Source organism: Protopterus annectens, chromosome 8.part0 (assembly GCF_019279795.1).
Source record: "Protopterus annectens isolate FY-2018-M chromosome 8.part0, PAN1.0, whole genome shotgun sequence".
Taxonomy (NCBI): Eukaryota; Metazoa; Chordata; order Ceratodontiformes; family Protopteridae; genus Protopterus; species Protopterus annectens.
Window position 1 is genome coordinate 142,148,846 of NC_056741.1, and position 20,125 is coordinate 142,168,970.

Genomic DNA, 20,125 nt, shown 5'->3' on the forward strand with positions numbered 1-20,125 from the left:
GGGTTAAGTCCTGTTTGCTATCAAACTGCATAGCTTGTTTATCTTGTGATTCCCTATGCATGTCTTCTCTTCCCATGTGGCTAATTTATTCCACATTATTTGGTTGTTCCCCATGTGGCTGATGTATTCCACATTAATTTGGTTGTTCCCCATGTGGCCGATGTATTCCACATTAATTTGGTTGTTCCCCATGTGGCTGATGTATTCCACATTCATTTGGTTGTTCCCCATGTGGCCGATGTATTCCACATTATGTGTTTCCTTATACCTGTACTATTCATGTATTACCTTTTAACTTACCTTATTGACAGTAACCTGGGAGTGGTTGATAAAGAGCTAGGAGACCATTATACTTTCACGCCACTGAAGGTGGGCTGGCCTTAAGCAATCACTCCTTCCACCAGCAAGTTTTTTAATGTACTGGCCAAACAAAGGTATCATAGCATAAAGAACACCCTTTCCCTGGACTCGAGAATTCAGCTTGTTTCATTCAGTGCATGTTTACTTTTCCATGTAGGAAACAGTATGTCCTGTTTCATCACGTTTATTTTTTTACATAATTTTAATTTCAAAGTCAGCTGAAGGTTTTCTTCTGTAGTGCATTCCAGTTTTATTTTTTGCACTTTGTGACCTTTAACTTGTGTTTATTATATTTAATTGATAATGTATGACTGTGGTAACATTCCTAAAAAATATATTTGCTAAGTATTATTTTGTTACAGTCAAGAAACCAACAACATTATCTGACAAAATCAAAATATATTGTTATAATATATTGCTCTGTAGTACATTTTGCCCCTCAGTATTCTCCATGCAGAAGACCCTATTATACCCAGATCAGTTATTCTAACTCTGAAATGCCAAATCTTTGGGAAAAACACAGTGTTACTAATGTGATGATTTAATTCTCAGACAGCTTGGTGCATTAAATATGGCCTCAGCACACCTGACCATGACTAACAGTATGGGCACTATATTTCATATATGTCATTAATTAATCAGAATATTGCATAGATTACATACCTTTTATAGTGTGATGTAAATTTGCAGCTACTATATGTCTGCTGTAGTTCCCAGAATTTATTTTAATCAGCTATTTCACTAGCCTTTTCTGCCAGTCAGTAGTTGCATGTAGGACCAATGTTATAACAGTCGTGATAATTAAGCATTTAATAACATGTAAGGATGTGAGCATGACTGACACAGGTAACTAATGCTTATGTTGTGTAGTTCATCTAAAAGCTGTGCTTCTTACCACTTTTCAGAAAGTGAATGGACTTTTCCTTGATTGCTGGAGTTAGTTGACCAGTTTTTTCCAAATACTGCAAGATAAAGATGTTTGGAGCAAACTGCAGCATATTCTGTTCTCCACACCCATAAGGCATGGCAAGTAGATTGTCCAGGTTCTGCAGTGCAGTCCCCATTATGTCACCTGTGTCAGAGAACATATATTAACATTACACTGTATTTAGATTTGTCATAATTCCTTTCTAGTTCATAAAACACACTAGATGACTAGAGGATCATCAGTGAACAAACAGGAAACTTTCCACCTTTGCCCTTCCTCCACTGGCATGCTTGCCTGATCTCAAGCATATTAAAATTATCATAAGATGGCTTCATTAGCTAACATATGTTCTCATGCATAAGATGTGAAAGCAATGTATTGTCAGTTGTTTTTTTATTTATTAATAATTTTTGTAGCATTAATCAAACCATTTTCTTATATTTTCTACTCTCCACGCATTATGCTCAAAAGTAAAGTTGCATAAAAATTCCAAACGAAGCACAACTGGAAAAACATTACATATTTTGCAGTAAAGTGCTCCGGTAGCATATATGATCAGAAAAAAATATAACTGCTGACCGAGGTCTCAGATGTATGTAACAGGTTACAGGGCTACATCTGGTCAGGAAGCAGCAGGACAGCTCTGCATGCTGACGTTGCTTCAGACTGATACAGATACAAGATTTCAGCTTTTACCTGGAATCACCAGGTGCACTCACAGTTAACCTGCAACAACACAGCAGCAAAGAGGGTTTACTTATATCTTTGTGTAGATGGTAACAAAAGTGAAATGTTAGCTTGTTAAAGAAGGATGCCATGCAAATACCTATAGCCATATGTATCCCTAACCTTGTTGCACAGGCAAGGTGCAGCTGTGGAGCCAATAGCACCAGCCAACAGTTTGTTGTTATTCTCTGCTCAGTGAACAGTCCACTGTGAGTGTGTGTGTGTGTGTGTGTGTGTGTGTGTGTGTGTGTGTGTGTGTGTGTATGTGTATATATACATACATATATATATATATATATATATATATATATATATATATATATATATATATATATTGAGTCTACTTCATTTGCCCTAACTTCCAATTGCCTGACACCCATTTGCCCAAAACCAAATTACTGACATTTCATTTGACCAACACTTCATTTGCCCGACACTTCATTTGACTGACAAGTATTATTGGCAAGTAAATAGAATATGTCCCCCTTCCCCACTGTAGTGCGACCCTGGAGTTAGAATATATAGTTAGGGGGGTATGGGGGGGGCGAAGCCCCCCACTTAATTTCATATTATATTGTTTGGTTTTGCTTTCATATTGCTTAGTAAAATAAAAGTAAGTGGGGGGCATTTTAAAGTTTTGAAGGAAAACAAGGTGAAAGGACTATGAGAAGGAATATTATTTACTTATTTATAAATATGTCAGCTGGTAGGTGGGCTGCTCTACCTGACACTTCAGCCACAAGGAAGCTGAAGATGCATGCGTTTTACAGAATCAGTTTACTTTTCATATTAATTAGAGTGAGCAGCAGTCACTAAAAACTGCATATTTCAAAATAATACGAAGAACAAGTACAAACTATTTCAACCTGCTGAAGTACAACAGAGCACACTTATAGTGAGTGATGATCATTAATAATTGTGCTTTTCTGGATAAGACTAAAACAGGTTGAAGCAAATTAAATTATTATAAGACTCAAGCACTCTTGTAGTACAAGTGGTACAAGGCAGTAAGTTACACTTGTGTTTTTTTTTCCAAATAAACATTTGTTCAGGGAAAATATTCAACAACTGGAGCAGTTCAAATAACCTAAACAACATTGTATAGTACATTTCTAGACGAATAAAAACTCAACAATCACTCATCGAAACAAACAACTAACAACTGTTCTTAAAACTAAATGATACTATTTAAAGAACTTCTAGCATGAGATTTAGCAGTGTTATTCAACAGTACATAAGAAAATATACACACAGATATCAAGATACCCAGCCACCTTCTCATATCTGTAGAGGAAGGCAGCACTCATCTATGCTCAGTAAACTCAAACAGGCCTATTAGTTCATTACATGCAATGTTTTATTTCAGTGTACACAGCACAGAACAGTACTACAAACTGGTCTCAGACTAGAGTTTACATTGGATTAGAAAGATCCAGTCTCGCTTACATAATTGGCTAACAGGTCAGGTTAGTGTAACTATGTGCTTCTGAGTACATTTTGCCATGCCATATATGGGCATCTTATTTGGCTCTTCCAGTGCAAGACAATACAAAGGCAGATCAGTGTTGCAACAATAATAGGCATACCGTAAAATATACACTCACAGAAGATATGCAGGAGTGATTCCCTATGAAAAACACTGACATGGAGCAAACCAAATTAAGATCCCCTCTTTTAGTAAATGCCATAAACTGACATTGCCCAGATTCTAAGGGACAAACTCAAAATACATGGATGTTTTATTTCTCTGCATATATTCCAAAATAGTTTATCACCTCACATATGGACCTTTGGCTACTGCTAGTCCAAGACCAAATTAACTCAGCAATTGTAATAGGCTCCCCTAAAGTATACAGTCACAGAAGATAACAGGAATGATCCCATATGGAAAACACTGATGTGGAGCAAACCAAATTAATATCCACTCATTTACAAAGTACTTTTGTCAGAAATTGACATAGCTAGGATTCTGAGGGACAGGACGAAAATATATGGATTACAGTCACTGCCCCTCCTGAATATTAACCTTGACTGTGTAAACCCCTGCTTTAGGCTTCTAGAAGGGGACACGTACCCAGTATAAATTAACAACAACAGATTCCCAAAGCAATAAGCAGACAAGTTTCCTCAACATGTTTCTGAAGTCTTCAAACCTAAAAATACTTTTGTTCAAAACATTTTAAATAATATAGTATTAATATTTTTACGGTAGCTGTGGTTGATAGTTGATTTTATTCTAATCACAGATGTAACAATTTTACAGGTTTATTACTTTTGAAAAGAAGCTGAAATAAGGATCATCAGACATATTATTTCTGAAAGGAAAGGCTGGCTAGCTAAAGAAAAGAGATTCATTTTAGTAGCGAGCCAAAACAACTTTTTAAGGACATAAGGCATGCAGTTTAAATGTTGCCTTAGAAGAGGGAACTTTATTTCAGATGACTCACAAAATCAGGAATTTGATGTCATTACATAAGCTACCAGCCTACTGAAATTCTCCACACTGACAGAGGTGCTATCTAAAGATAAAATATTTTCTTTTGTTTTATCTTACTTTTATTTGTTAACAGGAGTAGAACATGTATCTCAGTGGACTATTTTTAAGTTCAGGCCATGCCTGCTCCCCAACATATTTAAACAATAATCATTCCATAGTAAGATTTAGACATAAAAAGTGAGAGAATAATTATGGAATTACTATATCGCCTCATAAAGATGAAAAGCTACAGCAATTTGCAATACAAAAAGTTCTGAATAGGGAGACTAACACAGTGGTTAGACCAAAACAAAAAAGAAAAATGCTACACCAATTTATAAAAAAAAACTACATTGGAGGGAGCCAAAGACCTTAGTTTAAGACATCCAGTTTATCTACTGCTGTGGGGGAAAGTATTTGCTTACAGATGACTCTTTAAGACAGATGTAACTGCGGGTGACAGGCCACGTATTAGACAGAAGACCTATGAAAGTAAATGTTATGTACATTTGTTATAATATTAATAAAAATACCAGTCATACACCTTTAAAACATTGCAGTTTGCCTTTTAATGAAGTGAAATAAACAGTGTTTTAAGTTGTCATTACTTTAAAAAGGCCAAGAAAATGAATTGAGGTTAGGAAATCAATATCATTTTTGTTAATGTGAAACTCGGGAGTGCCATCTTCTGCACAAATGTTGAATCTGTTGATAAACTGTGGACAGATGTACTCATAATTCTTTCGTCACTAACAGAAATCAGTTTTTTCTTATTTTTAATACTGATTAGGGTTGAAATTCCAGATTTGCATAGGTAAAGTAGTATAAAATGCCATAGAGTTCCCAAGTTTTCTGAGCAATATTAGGATTTTCTTTTTGGTATGAAAGATTTTCTGAGTGTAAAAATTTAAAATAAAATTCAGATACATTTCTGCATATTTCATTTTCAATGTTTATCATTGGTAAGATGATTTAAATTCTTCACCCTTAGGATAAACTGACATGCAGTAGACTGAACCTATATAAATTGGTTTCTGAGCTAGTCTTAAAGATAACCGACAATGACAAAACGTTGGAACTGAGATCTCCATATTCAAAATGTTTTCACAGTTTATTTGAAAAACACTAGGAAGCTTGTTTATGTTTTCTTTTGAGACAAGCAATTTTGAAATATTAATTTTCTGCTAAAAGAAACTGTCTGATGTTCATGGACAGTGCACTGAACTATGCAAAATAGAATGAAGAGCAACATTGCTCAGGGAGGGGGTGATTCAGAGACACAAGAAGTGTGGTCATATTTGGTGAAAAAACAGTTCTATTTGCAGAGTATGCAAATGATTGTATATTGTATGAAAATAAGGTTCCAGATGCAAATGAGGGACAAAGAATATGCAAATGATGCCATCAAACATGGCGGTGTGATTCAGAAATGTATAAAGCAGAGGCACTGAGCCTGGAACTGTTGGTATACAATACCCTACAGTACATACAAATGCAGGTAACAGCAGCAGCAGCAGCTGTAGCAGAGCAGTATGCTAGGATCTGCTCTCCAAGCTAGTGCCCAAGATACAGTGAGCCTTGCACTCCACACCCTAGTAGCCTCTAGCTTACCACCACATGGCTCACCAACAGATCAGGGAGTGTATCTGTATGGTCAGGGGTGTCATATGAGAGATTGCAGAATTGTATATTGTCACTGTGCTATTTTATTTCACTACTGTACTATTTTATTAAGCACTTAAAATGTATATTTCTTCACAAATAAATGTAATTGTACTACTTTCTGAGACTGTGAATTTTATGGCACTGTAAAAATGTGCAAATATACTTTTTTAAATCTTCTAAATGTTATGCTACTGTAAAAATGTTCAGCTGTACTACATGTGGAACTTTTCTCCCTGGGCTTCCAATAAAATGGGGCTATTATTGCCTACTATACTCTCCTGAATGACAAAAACAAAATAATACATAGAATCAAGGGGGATGCATAAACAGACCAGCCCACTGGACACCAAGGTTCATAAGTAGTTACTAAGCATGCAGTCCAGTAGACCATTAATTAATGAGCCTACCCCAAATTCCCAGTTGCCGCAAAGCACTCTCTCGTAAAGTGACTTGCTCAAAATCACACAGCAGGCAAATGAAGGCTGACAGACTCAAACCCTGTACCACAGGAAATGGCTTATTTCCACCTTGCAGCCTTAATCCTCTTTGTAATCTGCCTGGTATGTGTAGCTTTAACCATCCTATCTACAAGGACTTTCCAGTGGCCTACAGGAGACAGCTAGGAATTTCACAAGTGTCAGCCTCACATATCTTACTTCAATTCCTCAGCACTAAGCTGGAGCATGCGAAAGAGTATATATAGCTCCCAAGGACTGCAAAGGAGAGAACTAACACTATGCCGGTTTCTACAACAACATCCTGGTTTACAGGGCATCACATACATCAACATGAAAGGCTTCCACTCCTTTAGCTACCAGATGGTTTGCAATGCATAGGGTATCATGTATAACATGCATACCTCTCAACTGTCTAGATTTTCACATAATGTCCAGATTTTTGTCTCATATTTTTGGCCTATTCCTCATAAAATTTATGTTTTTGTTGGCAAATTACTAAGGACTGAAGTCACTAAATAATGACATATATTTGAGTTTCAGACTTCATGATATTCAGAAAATGCATACAAATACAAATTCTTTATACTGATATTCTGACAACTTTCTAAGTTTATAACATAAATATTTATAATGTGTCCCTATTTCTGGGCCTTTGCCCCCCCCCGCCCCCCATTGGTTTAAGTTTTGTCCAGATTTCTTGTGCTAAGAAGTTGAGACATATGATTTATTTATTTTATTTCACATTTGTTAACCAGGTTAGTCCAACTGAGTTTGCAAACAAACCCATTTTCAGTGGAGACCCGAGGGGAAAAGCTCCAGCAAACATAAGTAAAGATAAAGTGACAATATACAAATATTAAATAACAATCACAATACAAAATAATTGTAAAAAGAAAAGGTTATTAACTATTTGCACTGCATTGATAGTAAGCAACCCCTTTTCAGTGGAGAACCAAGGGGAAAGAGCCCCAGCAAGCACAAGCAAAGGTAGACATACAGGACAAAATTATTAAAAATAACAGTGCAAATACGAAATTAATTATAAAGAAAAAAACAAAAGAAAAAATTATGAACATTAAGGGTTGCACTGATAGCAATGGTCTAAAATGTACTATACATGAGAGTAAACAAAAAGATAATCGTTGTTCAAAAGAAGGACAATGTATAGTCATTGATAGGAAGTTGGGGGGAAATAATGTGGAGAATGGGAGGGGGAAGAGAAAGGAGGGGGCTACAGTAGTAGAGCTGAGGGTTTAGGGGGTTAGTTTAAGCAGACGTTACTAACAGAGAAAGATAGAGTATGCAACAGGTTATACAGTAGGTCAGCCTAAGACTATGTGTGGTCAAGGCAACGGCATAATTTCAAGTTTAGTAGGTGGGATTTAAGCTCCTTTTTAAAACAGGGAAAGGAAAGGTTGGATCTAATATGGAGAGGGAGTTTGTTCCAATTTAGTGAGACAGAGGGCCGGATTCACGAAGGCTTACACGGAGTCTAAGAGTAGTGTAAGACTCCATGCAGCCTTCGCGATCCAGGAACAGCCCAAAGTCCGTGTAAGAGTCAGGCTAAAACGGCTCTTACACGGAGTGGGCGTGGCTAAGCTAATCAGCCCACTTGCAGCCGAATAGCATGCAAATGAGGCTGATTAGCGATCCAGGAAGCCAAGAACAGCCCGTGTAAGAGCCGTTTTAGCTGCAGAAATGTACTCAGTTGACAACTGAGTGCGTTTCTAAACACGCAATGGAGCCATGTCAGCTCCAAATAAAGGGTGCATATGTTATAGGCAGCATGCCAATGGCCAAATATGTGGCCATTGGCAAGGTAACCATGCAAATATCTGAAAAATATAATTTTTTTTTGGCAATTGCCGATGTAAACCCAGCGCAGCCCAGCAAAGCGGGCTGCGCTGCATAAAACATAAAAACGAAGGTTTTAAACCTACAAATGTAGGTTTTATGCAATACATGGAATGTCAATGGAGGGACCAGCAGAGGAAAACCAACATGGCCACCGTGTAGTGGTTGCTAAGGGGGGGAAGCTGAGTCTAAGAGATGTAACTAAGCATTAGTAGGCAATCTGATGCAAATGAGTGTAAGGATACTGAATTCCACTGTCACATAGCAAATGAGCACATTCTGAGTAGTGTAAGAGTTACATACGGGGAGGAACAGAGTAGGAGATAGGTCACAGCACAGGGGGCAAATGGTAGAAAGGGATGGAGTTCATTGGAGGGTAGAGTTACATGACAGATGTCAGACAGATATCAAGGAAAGAGGTGTGCCACTAAGTAAACATGAGAAAGTCAAGAAATGGAAGGTGTACACTGTTGCCTACACCAAAGTTTCTTGCTGGACGTGTATGCGCAGCGCAAGCAGTAAGGCGGTGTCTTGGCGTGTAAGACAGTGTCTTGGCGTGTAAGGCAGACTGAGCATGTGGGAGCGTGTTTGGAGATGTTTAACACCGTTTGCGCGGGCGTGCACGTGTTTTAATCCGAATAAGCAGATCCAAAACTGTGTAAGTATGTGTGCGTGTAAGCCACTGTGAGCGTGTTTCTGCTGGTTTGCACACGGCTCCACCCTGAGGAAACAGAAAGGAAAAAGGAAGCAACAGATGTACTAGGAAGTTAGCAGGGAATACTGCTGGAGCTAGCAGGTGAAAGCAATTAGATGCAGGCAATTACACAGGCAGAATACTAGGCCAGCCCAGCACTTAAAACTCTGCAAACAGCAGTGCAGAATGTTTCTCTCAAGAGACACTGCAAGACAGGAGTTAAGTTATCAGAAGTGAAAACTGAAAAAGCTGAACTCAGAGCAGAAATGTTAGGGGCTGCCATAGCTGTCATAATGAGACATAGGCGACTTGCTGAGGGTGGTGACAATGCAGATGGTGTCAGACAACCCGCAGTGAGGAGACGGAGAAGAGTGTACAGGCCAAGGGTCACCTACCACGGGTTACATGAGCTGGAGATAGTAGAGCGCTATAGAGTGGACAGAGACCTCCTGCAGCAAATAGTGGAGCTGTACAGGCCACGCCTCACACACAGAACCAACAGAGGGGAACCCATCCCAGTGGAAACCAAGGTATGTGTTAGCCTAAGAATACTAGCAACAGGTACCTTCCAGAGACCAACTGGCAATATGATGGGGATATCACAGGCATCAGCTTCCAGGGTACTGCACCAGTTCCTGGATGCCATGTCAGCACATGTCGGTGATCATGTATACTTCCCCAATGCCCGTGAGGTATTGGCCAGCAACATGCGTCTCTTCCAGCAAATAGCGGAATACCCTGAGGTAGTGGGTGCAATAGACTGCACGCACATACGCATCAAAGCACCTGCCGGTGAGCGGGGTAGGGCATACATCAACCGCAAGGGCTTTCCCTCCATCAACTGCCAGGTCGTGTGTGATGCCCAGGGCATAATAATGAATGTGTGTGCTGGCTGTCCTGGGAGCTACCACGATTCCCACATCTGGCATTTGACGCAGCTGTACCAGACATTTGCCAATGGGGACATCCCGCACGGACACCTAGTGGGGGATGCAGGATATGCACTGGAGCCGTGGCTGATGACACCCATCAGAAACGCACACACACCTGAACAGGAACGCCATAATGAGGCACACGCACAAACACGTAATGTAATAGAGCGTGTGTTTGGGCTGCTCAAGTCACGGTTCCAGTGTCTGGACACATCTGGTGGAGCCTTGCAGTACACACCAACTACATGTACCCAAATTGTCATGGTATGTGCTATGCTACATAATATGATCTTGCGAAAACAGCTGCAGCAGGACCAGCATAGGGCTGGGCCAAACAGCCCCCCACCATCGCCAAGGCCACCACAGGCACAGCGTGACTCGGAGGAGGAGGAACAACCTGAGCCTGCCCCAGTAGGCAGAAGGAGGCGTGCCCAGTATGCCCTGGCCTTGGCAAAGAGGCAACGCATAGCACATACATTGGCTCAGTAGGAACCTTGGGAATGATACCCCTCTCTGACTCACTCATATAGTAACAGGGATGCCTAACGTGACACAAGCTGCTCACAAACATGTACAGGGAAGTGTAATACGTGCATCCGACAGAGGCAGCCCTGCAGCACCACCTGAGGCATGAATGCTATGTGTTAAGTAATGTAACACCAAGTACCATATGCACACCTGAGGACCCCGACTAACATCCTACCCTCAACAAGCAGCATGCCACAACATGACAACGGGATGATGAAGTGCAACAATTGCTGAAGTAATGCAGTTAGGCAAAGGGGACCCAATGTGTGCCAGTCTGGGATGACATGCTGAGCATGACATGATGCACCACCTGCTAGGACTGGCGTGCACCTATCAGTGCAGGCCGTATGGATACTGGCAAAGGCTGTTGTCACGCACAGTGTGCCCTGAATAGGTAAGGCTCAAAACACAAACCTATCTCCATAGGTACCAGAAGGGATAAGAATAAGATAAGGGATAAGTTCAAACAGCAAGATGCATGCAGTCTAAGCCCACCCAGTATGGAGAATGTTGATAACTGTGCTGTAACAGAAATCTGAGTCAAGGCTCACAACAGCACCCTAACACTACCAGGTTACACCTCATACTGTGCTGTACATCCTCAAAACTTGGAACAAGCTACAAAGGAGGGTGACTAGCAAGAATTGTCAAGGATAACCACACCCCATGTTGGTACCACCACAAAAGCAGCATGGACTAGCCATGCTCAAGTAACAGTGGCTAAAACTGCCCCCCAGTGTATAGCCTGCTACAGACTACTGGCCCAACACCAGGAACTGCATCCGGCCCATGCTGGAATACATGAATATATCAAGTCCTCCAAACCACATTATATTGGGCGACTGCAAATATCCAGACACATAGACTGGGAGCATTATACCAGCTGCAACAGTGTAGGACAAAAGTTCATCGAATCCACAAACCAAAAGGCCCAGGAACAACGTACCACCCCCACAAGAGGGGCAAGCATACTGGATGTGATAATCAGCAACATGGATACGGGATGTCAAGATGAGAAGTGTATTGCTCACTGGTAAAACCAGACCATATAGTAATCACACTGGATATACAAATCCTGACCACAGTCCCTGGCCGGAAAACCACAGTGGAAAACATGTGCTAAGCAATATTTGCACACCTCCAAACTGATGTGGAATCCATTAAAGGTCCCGTGCAGGTGCAAAATATGGGCCACACCTCAGAACCTGTAATACAGCCATTCCATGAACACTGCCAGGAATGCTTGGATTATGCAGTCCCAAATTAAAACAAGACACAGTGCCTAAATCTGGCATGGTGGACACCAGCCATAACCAAAACATGCAAGAGAATGAGGAAGCTACTACATGATAGAGCAAACATGAACAATGAAGGAATTACTGATCAGTAGTATGGCAATATAATCTGTCCACACATGCAATCCACTAAGGCCAGCCACAACAAGTGAAATCTGTGAATCCTGAGGCAATATTACACCTGCCCCAAGTACACAGACAACCCCCAACTCCACCCAAGAAATACAAATATATGTGAGAGATGCAACCATCCATCCAAACCGGAGGCAGAGCTCCCCCAACTCAGTACACCCAAAACAAGTCAGTAGGAGAAGGTAACCACACACACCACAAACACATACCCACATAGACCTATCACAACTGCAAACCAAACACATAAACACAGAAATACATTCCCGGAGGCAGAAATCACAAACACAGCACACCAACAGAGGCCACTAAAGCAGACACCCAATGAAACAGCCTCCAAACATAGCACATGCAACACATAGCACACAAAGCTGGTGTGCCAAACAGTCACAGGCCAGAAGGAGAAACAACATGCCCGATACAGTTGTAATAGGTGACTCCATAGTCAGACACACTGCTGTTCCGCACACCAGACTGAACAAGGGAAAGGGTACAGTAAGCTGCCTGTAGGCTGCCACAATATGCCACATAACAGAAATATGTAGGTCACTCCAAAGCAAATAGAAATATGATGCAGTCATAGTCCATGCTGGTGTGAATGACCTGAGATGTACTGCCCTAGACTACATGTAAAGAGACACAGATGAGCTATCCGATTATGTAGTCCAGGCTGGTATGACACTCACCGTTCGCAGCAACCTACCCTTACCAAGAATAATGCCACAGTACAAACACGGAATGATCAGTCATAGCAAGTAGCACACTTACTGGTGTCATTCCAAGGGGATCCAATGTCTGTCTGCTTGGGATGTCATGCTTGACAAGCCATGCAGCTGACCTTGGGATGGCCTGCACCTGTTACCCCTGGGCATCTGAATATTGGATAAGGCCTTTGCCACCTCCATACAGCCTTTTGTAGGCAAGGCTGAAAAGACTGACCCACCACCCGAGAAAACATAAGTGGGAAGAAACATAAGGGAAATGCTGACCAATGCCAGATGTGTACACCCCAATATGCATGCTCCCGAGGCCATCCCCAGAATAGAGAACATCGATGTCTGTGCAGTGACAGAAACCTGCTGCAAGGCTCCTGACAGCACACCAGCACTACCAGGTTATACCACGTACCATGTGTCATGGCCCCAAAACCTGGAACACTACATAAAAGGAGGTGAGTATCCATAGGCAGCACAGACACCCATACGTCCAGGTAACTGACAATGCACAAGGCAGTGGAGTTCACCCATGTGCAACTAACTGTAGGCAAGACTGCTGTGCAGTCTGTAGCATGCTACAGACCGCACTCTCACACACAATAACCCCCCAACCGTCCTGAAGACACTGGACAGTATGAATGTCCCACCAAATACCAAACAAGGTACCACGAAATACCACATAGGTGGTAAACCATTATGTATGGAAGGAGTAACCAGGGACCTAGGGACACAAGTGAACAGTAACCTGTTATGTGACACCCACATTGCCAATGTGGCTAGGAAGACTGTCTACATGTGACACCGTATCAGGAAAGGAGTCACATCTACGGCAACAGAGGTCACTGTGCCCCTATACTTTACCCCAATCACACCCATAATCCAGTACAATGCCTCATATGGGATCGACCTTACCTGACACCTGCAGCAGTTAGAAAGACCTCTAAGGTACCTCACCAAGAGGATAAAGTGTCACACATATATGTCATATGCTGCCTGGCTGTAGACACCCCAGCTGACTCCAGTCACAGACTGCCCACACAGAGGCATTGCATGCCTGTTGTAGGAGGCCATGCCCAACACAGGAGTAATGGACATGCTCCAACCCAGACAACACATATCCATTGGAGCTGCGAGAGTGAGAGATGTCAACCTCAACAAATAATGAAATAGGATGTGCCGGTGGGACAGATACATAATCCAGAGGCTCCCCACACCCTGGACCAGAATCCCACTCCATGTTAGGCAGAGCCCCTCACTGACACTGTTCAACAGGAATCTTGCCAAGTGGATGGATGATTGTAGAGTTATAGTGGGGGTCTTCACTGTGTCATGTCCAGACAGAGGCACAGCAAAGCAAATCATAAATGGCCATAATATCCACATAGCAAGGGGTCTCAAAAGCCACACACACTCTGGCTAGGCTAACAAATGCCCAGGGTGGATAGCCTAGTATGAACCTATGAACCTATGTAGATACAAATTGTACAGGACACGAAGGATAATCCCAAGGCTTACACAACTGATGGTAGGAGCCATGTTGGGAATTCACAGATATGCCCTGAATCACACAAATACCACAAACACACACACATATTGCCAACATACATCCTGACAGGTGCAGTGCAAACCCCCACCCCACGAATGCAGAATATCTATCCCAGCAGACTGCTGGCCCCTGACATTGCAGATGCTGAGGTAACAGACAACATCTCCAAAGCAAAACACACAGCAGCAATGGTATGAGATGGTGTCCTGGGCTTAGTGCAACATGGAGTCTAAGATGAATGGAATGCCAAACCACACTACTGCTCAATGTCAGCCGTACCACAGAATATGTACCCAAAGAGCAGTGTACAACAACAGTGGTCCTTCTCAACAAAGGTGTTGCCTGAATGGATACTGAACAGTACTACCCCAGAATCCTGAGAAGCCCAGATTGCACAACTATGGAAAGGATCAGCATGTACCACAGACATAAGGATGTTGGGGACCTACTGACACCGGACCCAACCCAGTGTGGCCTTCTCAAGTGCAGATCCTGCCCCTAACCATGTTTGACTCAATTGAAACAGTCATTAAGGTCATTGATGAGGGCAATGTGCTCCACACAGTGTATCTGGACCTTGCAAAGGCTTCTATACAATACCCTACATGTTCAGTATAGATAGGTTCACCAGCGTAAATATAAACCCACATGTCGGTAGATGGGTTGCAAACCAGACCAAGGACAGAACAGACATGGTCAGACATGCTTCAGCCATGTCAGACTACAAACCAGATATAACTGGCATCCCACAAGGCTTTGTCCTGGTATCTCCCTCGTCTGGTATATATGTCCCATAGGTACAGGCAAACATGGAAGGACTGTGTCCTAACATGTTTGCAGAGGACTACAAACTGCTCACCACATATGATCCACCAGCTGACACATGCATCCCACAAAAGGGCCACATAGAAACAGACAACTGGTGCCATAGCTATGTCAGCAAGCTAAATGCAGAAACGTGTATAGTCAACCCCCGTGGATATACAGTAAGTGCCCACCAATCACCACATAGGTGTTAACCCATTATGTGGTTAACATGTAATGAGAGACCTGGGGACACAGGGTGATAGATATCCTGCATTGGACAAACATGTGCTGTAGTGTTTACAGAAACATACCATATACCCACCTAATCATGAAGGCTGTCAGATCTACATAAGGGGAGGTCATTGTGGCTCTGCAGTCATCCTGCATCAGTGGTACAATCGACTACAATAGTCCCTGTGGGATGTACCTCAGCAGACACCTCCATCAACTGTAAAGTCCCCAACAGTACCTCATCAGGAGTATCAAACAGCCTACACAGATGCCATGTGTTGCCTGTGTTGCTGGCATCAATAAACATGCTGCACATAGTACAATCTGAATGGCAGTGAGCTATGCACATGACAGACCTGAACCCCAGCACTGACTTACATAGGACAAGCTGTACTGTGTGATCCATAACACAGAAGCCACTCCCACCCATGAGTGAACCCTCAGCACAGGCTACCCATAGAGTCACTTATCAATCTTCCTCAATAGGAATCCTGATGGGTGGACGGGAGATGGTAGGTTTATCCTGGGTATCACTGTCATGTCACAGGTAGACAGAGGCACAGTATACTAACCATGACATATGTCATGGCAAACTCCTCTTACAATGTGTGTTGAAGGACAAACACACTCTCCAACTTGCATTAGACATGGACTAGGGCACATCGCTAGTGTTTGCAATTGTACACCTATGTTGTGGAATACACTAACAATGTTGGACAAGCCTGGTGTAAGTAGTTCATATCTGAACAGAATGCAACATGGTCAGATGTACACAACTGGCCCCAACCAGGCTGTTGTGCCCACTATCGAAATGTAAAGCAGTGATAGCAGTAAAGCCCAGGTTACTGTCCACCACAGTCAAAGTACTACCAGTACACTATACAGTACTACAGTGTTAGGTCAGTGTGAAAGGATGTTGACAACTGTATGCAAAGTATCCCATGCAAACACTGCAGGCACAGTATAATCATGTTGTGTTCACACACAAAGCAGTTGTACAGTAACTACACAACATGACACACAACCCACAACCATAAACGGGTGATAGTTTGTGAAGTTCACACACATCCACAAATGTGGTGGGCTGCAGAGTCCAACATATGGAATGCTCACACTGGGCATGCTCACACACTTTGACAACATGCCATGGGAAGGCTGAACTGGGCATGCTCACACACCTAGTTTGTGAAGTTCACACACATCCACAAATGTGGTGGGCTGCAGAGTCCAACATATGGAATGCTCACACTGGGCATGCTCACACACTTTGACAACATGCCATGGGAAGGCTGAACTTAGTCCAAATCTTGGTTTAGCAGTTGGACACACATATCTGGTATTGTTATGTGTTATGCCAGGAACCAACCACATTACAGCAGTCTGCCCAGTGCACACAGTTAAATGACTACAGAGACATACGTGATATAGTGGATCCCTCCCATATGCAAACATTTTCCACAGATGCAGAAGTTGTTCATACCAACAGGGAATGCTATGGCAATAAAGATATGCAAACAGTCTATCAGCAACAAATAATGTGCATTTGACAATTAAACATAATGGTGTAGAGGTCAACACTAGGCTGTTTGCCCTAGGGAATGACAGCTTAGCCATAGTGTGCTTGGTGTCTGCCTCCCCACAGGATGCACATTCCCCTTTCCAAACACAGATGATGTCAGCACCCTATAAGTACAACAGGAGAAATTAAACTTCCCAGTAATCCGAATAGTGTGCTCTGCTAATGCGTCCGTCTCAAGTGTCATTACATAGTTAGGTAGGGGTTTCAAATCCTGCAAGTGCTCAGTGTGTGTGTGTGTGTGTGTGTGTGTGTGTGTGTGTGAGTGGGGTTGGTGTGTGTGTAAGTCTGTGTGAGGGAAATGTCCCTTTTGGCAAATAGGAAAAGACACTACAGGATGCACATTCCCTTTCTAAACACCGATGATGTCAGCACCCTATAAGTATAGCAGGAGAAAAGAAACCTCCCAGTAATCCGAATAGCGCGCTCTGCTAATGCGTCTGTCTCAAGTGTCATAACATAGTTAGGTAGGGGTTTGAATCCTGTGAATGGCAAGTGTGTGTGTTTGTCTAAGGGGGGTTAGTGTGTGAGGGAAATGTCCCTTTTGGCAACTAGGTGAACAGACTACAGGATGCCCATTCCCTTTTATAAACACTGATGATGTCAGCACTCTATAAGTATAGCAGGGGAAGAGAAAACCCCCAGTAATGCAAATAGCGTGCTCTGCTAATGCGCCCGTCTCACATGTCATAACAGTCAGATAGGGGTTTGAATCCTGCAATTGGCAAGTGTGTGTTTTTGGCTGAGGGGGGTTAGTGTGTGTGAGGACAATGTCCCTTTTGGCAACTAGGTGAACAGACTACAGGATGCACATTCCCCTTCTACACACTGTTCAGCAGACGGCCATGGCTCTGGCACAAGTTGTCTGTTCCTATGATGCCCCTTTGGAAGATGCTTGTGTCAGCTGGGGAGTCGATTATGGTGTCCAGTTTGCAGTCATCTGCATATTTGGACAGCCACAGTTCATCCGTGTTGGCCTGTACCTCCAATAAATATGTACCAAACAAGAGGGTCCCAGGACTGAGCCTTCTGGGACACATCCTGTAACTGTTATGGGGTCTGGCATGGCTCCAGCAATGCTAACCATGTGGGTTCTGTTCTTGAGCCACTGTGCAATCCATCTAGTGACATAGGGGCTTATATTTAAGCTGGTGAGCTTCCCTAGAATACCCAAGTGGGGTATTGTTGCGAAGGCGTTTGCAAGGTCCAGGTAGGCTGTGTGAACCACCTTCCCCTCGGCAATGGCCTTGGTGACTGTAGCAAAGAAATCAACCGGGTTACACCCGGTAGTGCTGGTGTGCTCTCAGTAGCCCTGAACCAGGCATCTGTTACTGCACAGATATCGATGTTTCCCATGCCAAGGAGTGTTTTGTGTGCATGCATCTGGAGGTTTAGACATCTGGCGTTGGGTAGCATTGCTCTTAGTGTCTTATCCCTTGTGATACCTATGAAGGTGGGTTTGTCATTTGAGCCCTGCCTAACATAGGCACTATGGGGTAGCAAGAGCCTTTGCCAATATCTGATAGGCCAGGGGTGACAGGTGCAGGCTGTCCCTAGCAAAGCAGGTAGTTCAACAGAAGATGAATATGTGAAGGTGTAGTGCCTGTGACTACTTAGCAGTAGCATATATGACTGCTCACGTGGACACATGCCAGGCAGGTCATATGCACTGTGTCACAGGCAATGTACATGTGAACAGGTCAAACAGTGGCAACCTGTCAAGTGGGACATGGCCATACATATAGTAGGCTATGCAGATGGCACTAGGAGTCCACAGAAGCTCTATAACTATGCATTGCAGGTGTGATCGGTATTCCAGGGTAATTGCAAGCAAACATGCATGCAAACAAAGATACAGTGAACAGGGCTCCATGTAGTCCATTGTACAACAAACAAGCTGTACCAGTTCCATAAGGTAACACTGCAAATATGCAGGCGCTATGCACATGTACATGGAAATACACTGGTCAGATGGCTAGGGTCCAGTCTCAGTGCACACAAGTGTACGGAACATGCATGTACTGTCAGGATGTACAATAACTGGATAGAAACCCATGTGCCCATACCTGCAGTAATACACATGTCAAATAACAGACACCGAGCCTTCTCTCAGTGGTTCCATACTTAGTAGGATGTATGCTCCCTGGCCTGCCACCACAGTATCCCTGACATATATGGGGACTCTCCCTCCTGTGACAGTTAGTTATGTGTGTTGGGGCTGTCTAGCATGGTATGAGATGTGTGCATGCAGTGCTAGTGTGCTCCTGTGTGTCCTGTACCAGTTGTGTAGTTCTGCACACATATCAACATCCTCAAACATCTGCATTGCAGAGTCTAGTGTGGGCAACATGCCACTTGCAATTTACATGTCCATCATTGTGTATTACTACATTCATTACCCTATCCCCTGTGCTACCTATGTATGTAGCCTTCTGTTGACATCATTACCACCAGTATGCCAACATGTGCAGATGATACACTATGGTACTTACCATGGGTGTAGACAACAGGACATGACAATCACACAAATACTGCATCAGGCATGCTGTGATATACCCACAATTAATTCAGCACACAGTACTGTTAACAGCATGATACTATTACTACACATCTATGTGGTCACCCTGTGCATCAGCAACATGTTAACCTGTACCTGCACAGTTGTTACAGATTGCAGGAGGTGGCACAGTTTCATCATATGCACAGGGTGTGAACTTGATATGCCTGGGTCAGCCACCCATACCACCAATTGACATGTATGTGTATGTGTGTTGGTGAGGGACAGCAGTAGAAGGTGGGGCAATGTTGATGCAGTGTGTGCGTGTATGCGGTAGCCCTAGGTGTTGTCAATTTGCATGTGTGTATGGATGCACACAGTTCCACCTCATGGCTGCCATATACTGGTGTTTGTGGACAGCCACAGACTGTACCTGCCAGGTCATACAGATCAGTGTCTCTGGCCACGGACACGGTACCTGTGCCTTGCAGGGGTGCTACGGACCGTATCCGGTACCAACCCAGACTGGGTACTGTCATCAGAAGCAGGTGTTCGTTGACTGGACACAGATCCCTGTCGGGCCTGGCCAGAGCCACGTGCACGTGGTCTCCTGGGGCGGTCTGATGACAGCACAGACCCAGCATTGCTGGGGCTGCTGCTGGCACTACGGGGGTGGCCGCGGCCCTGTTGTCGTCTGCGCCGACTGC

General features: G+C 43.1%; 1 protein-coding gene across 1 annotated transcript in view; it reads right to left on the bottom strand.

The window, feature by feature from the left end:
* Positions 1-20,125, bottom strand: part of LOC122808165 (alpha-2-macroglobulin-P-like) — a 686,630-nt gene that overhangs the window by 426,083 nt on the left and 240,422 nt on the right. The window contains exon 8 of the mRNA XM_044079138.1: positions 1,256-1,432. Within this exon, the coding sequence (XP_043935073.1) occupies positions 1,256-1,432 (177 nt within the window). The remainder of the gene's footprint in view (positions 1-1,255; positions 1,433-20,125) is intronic.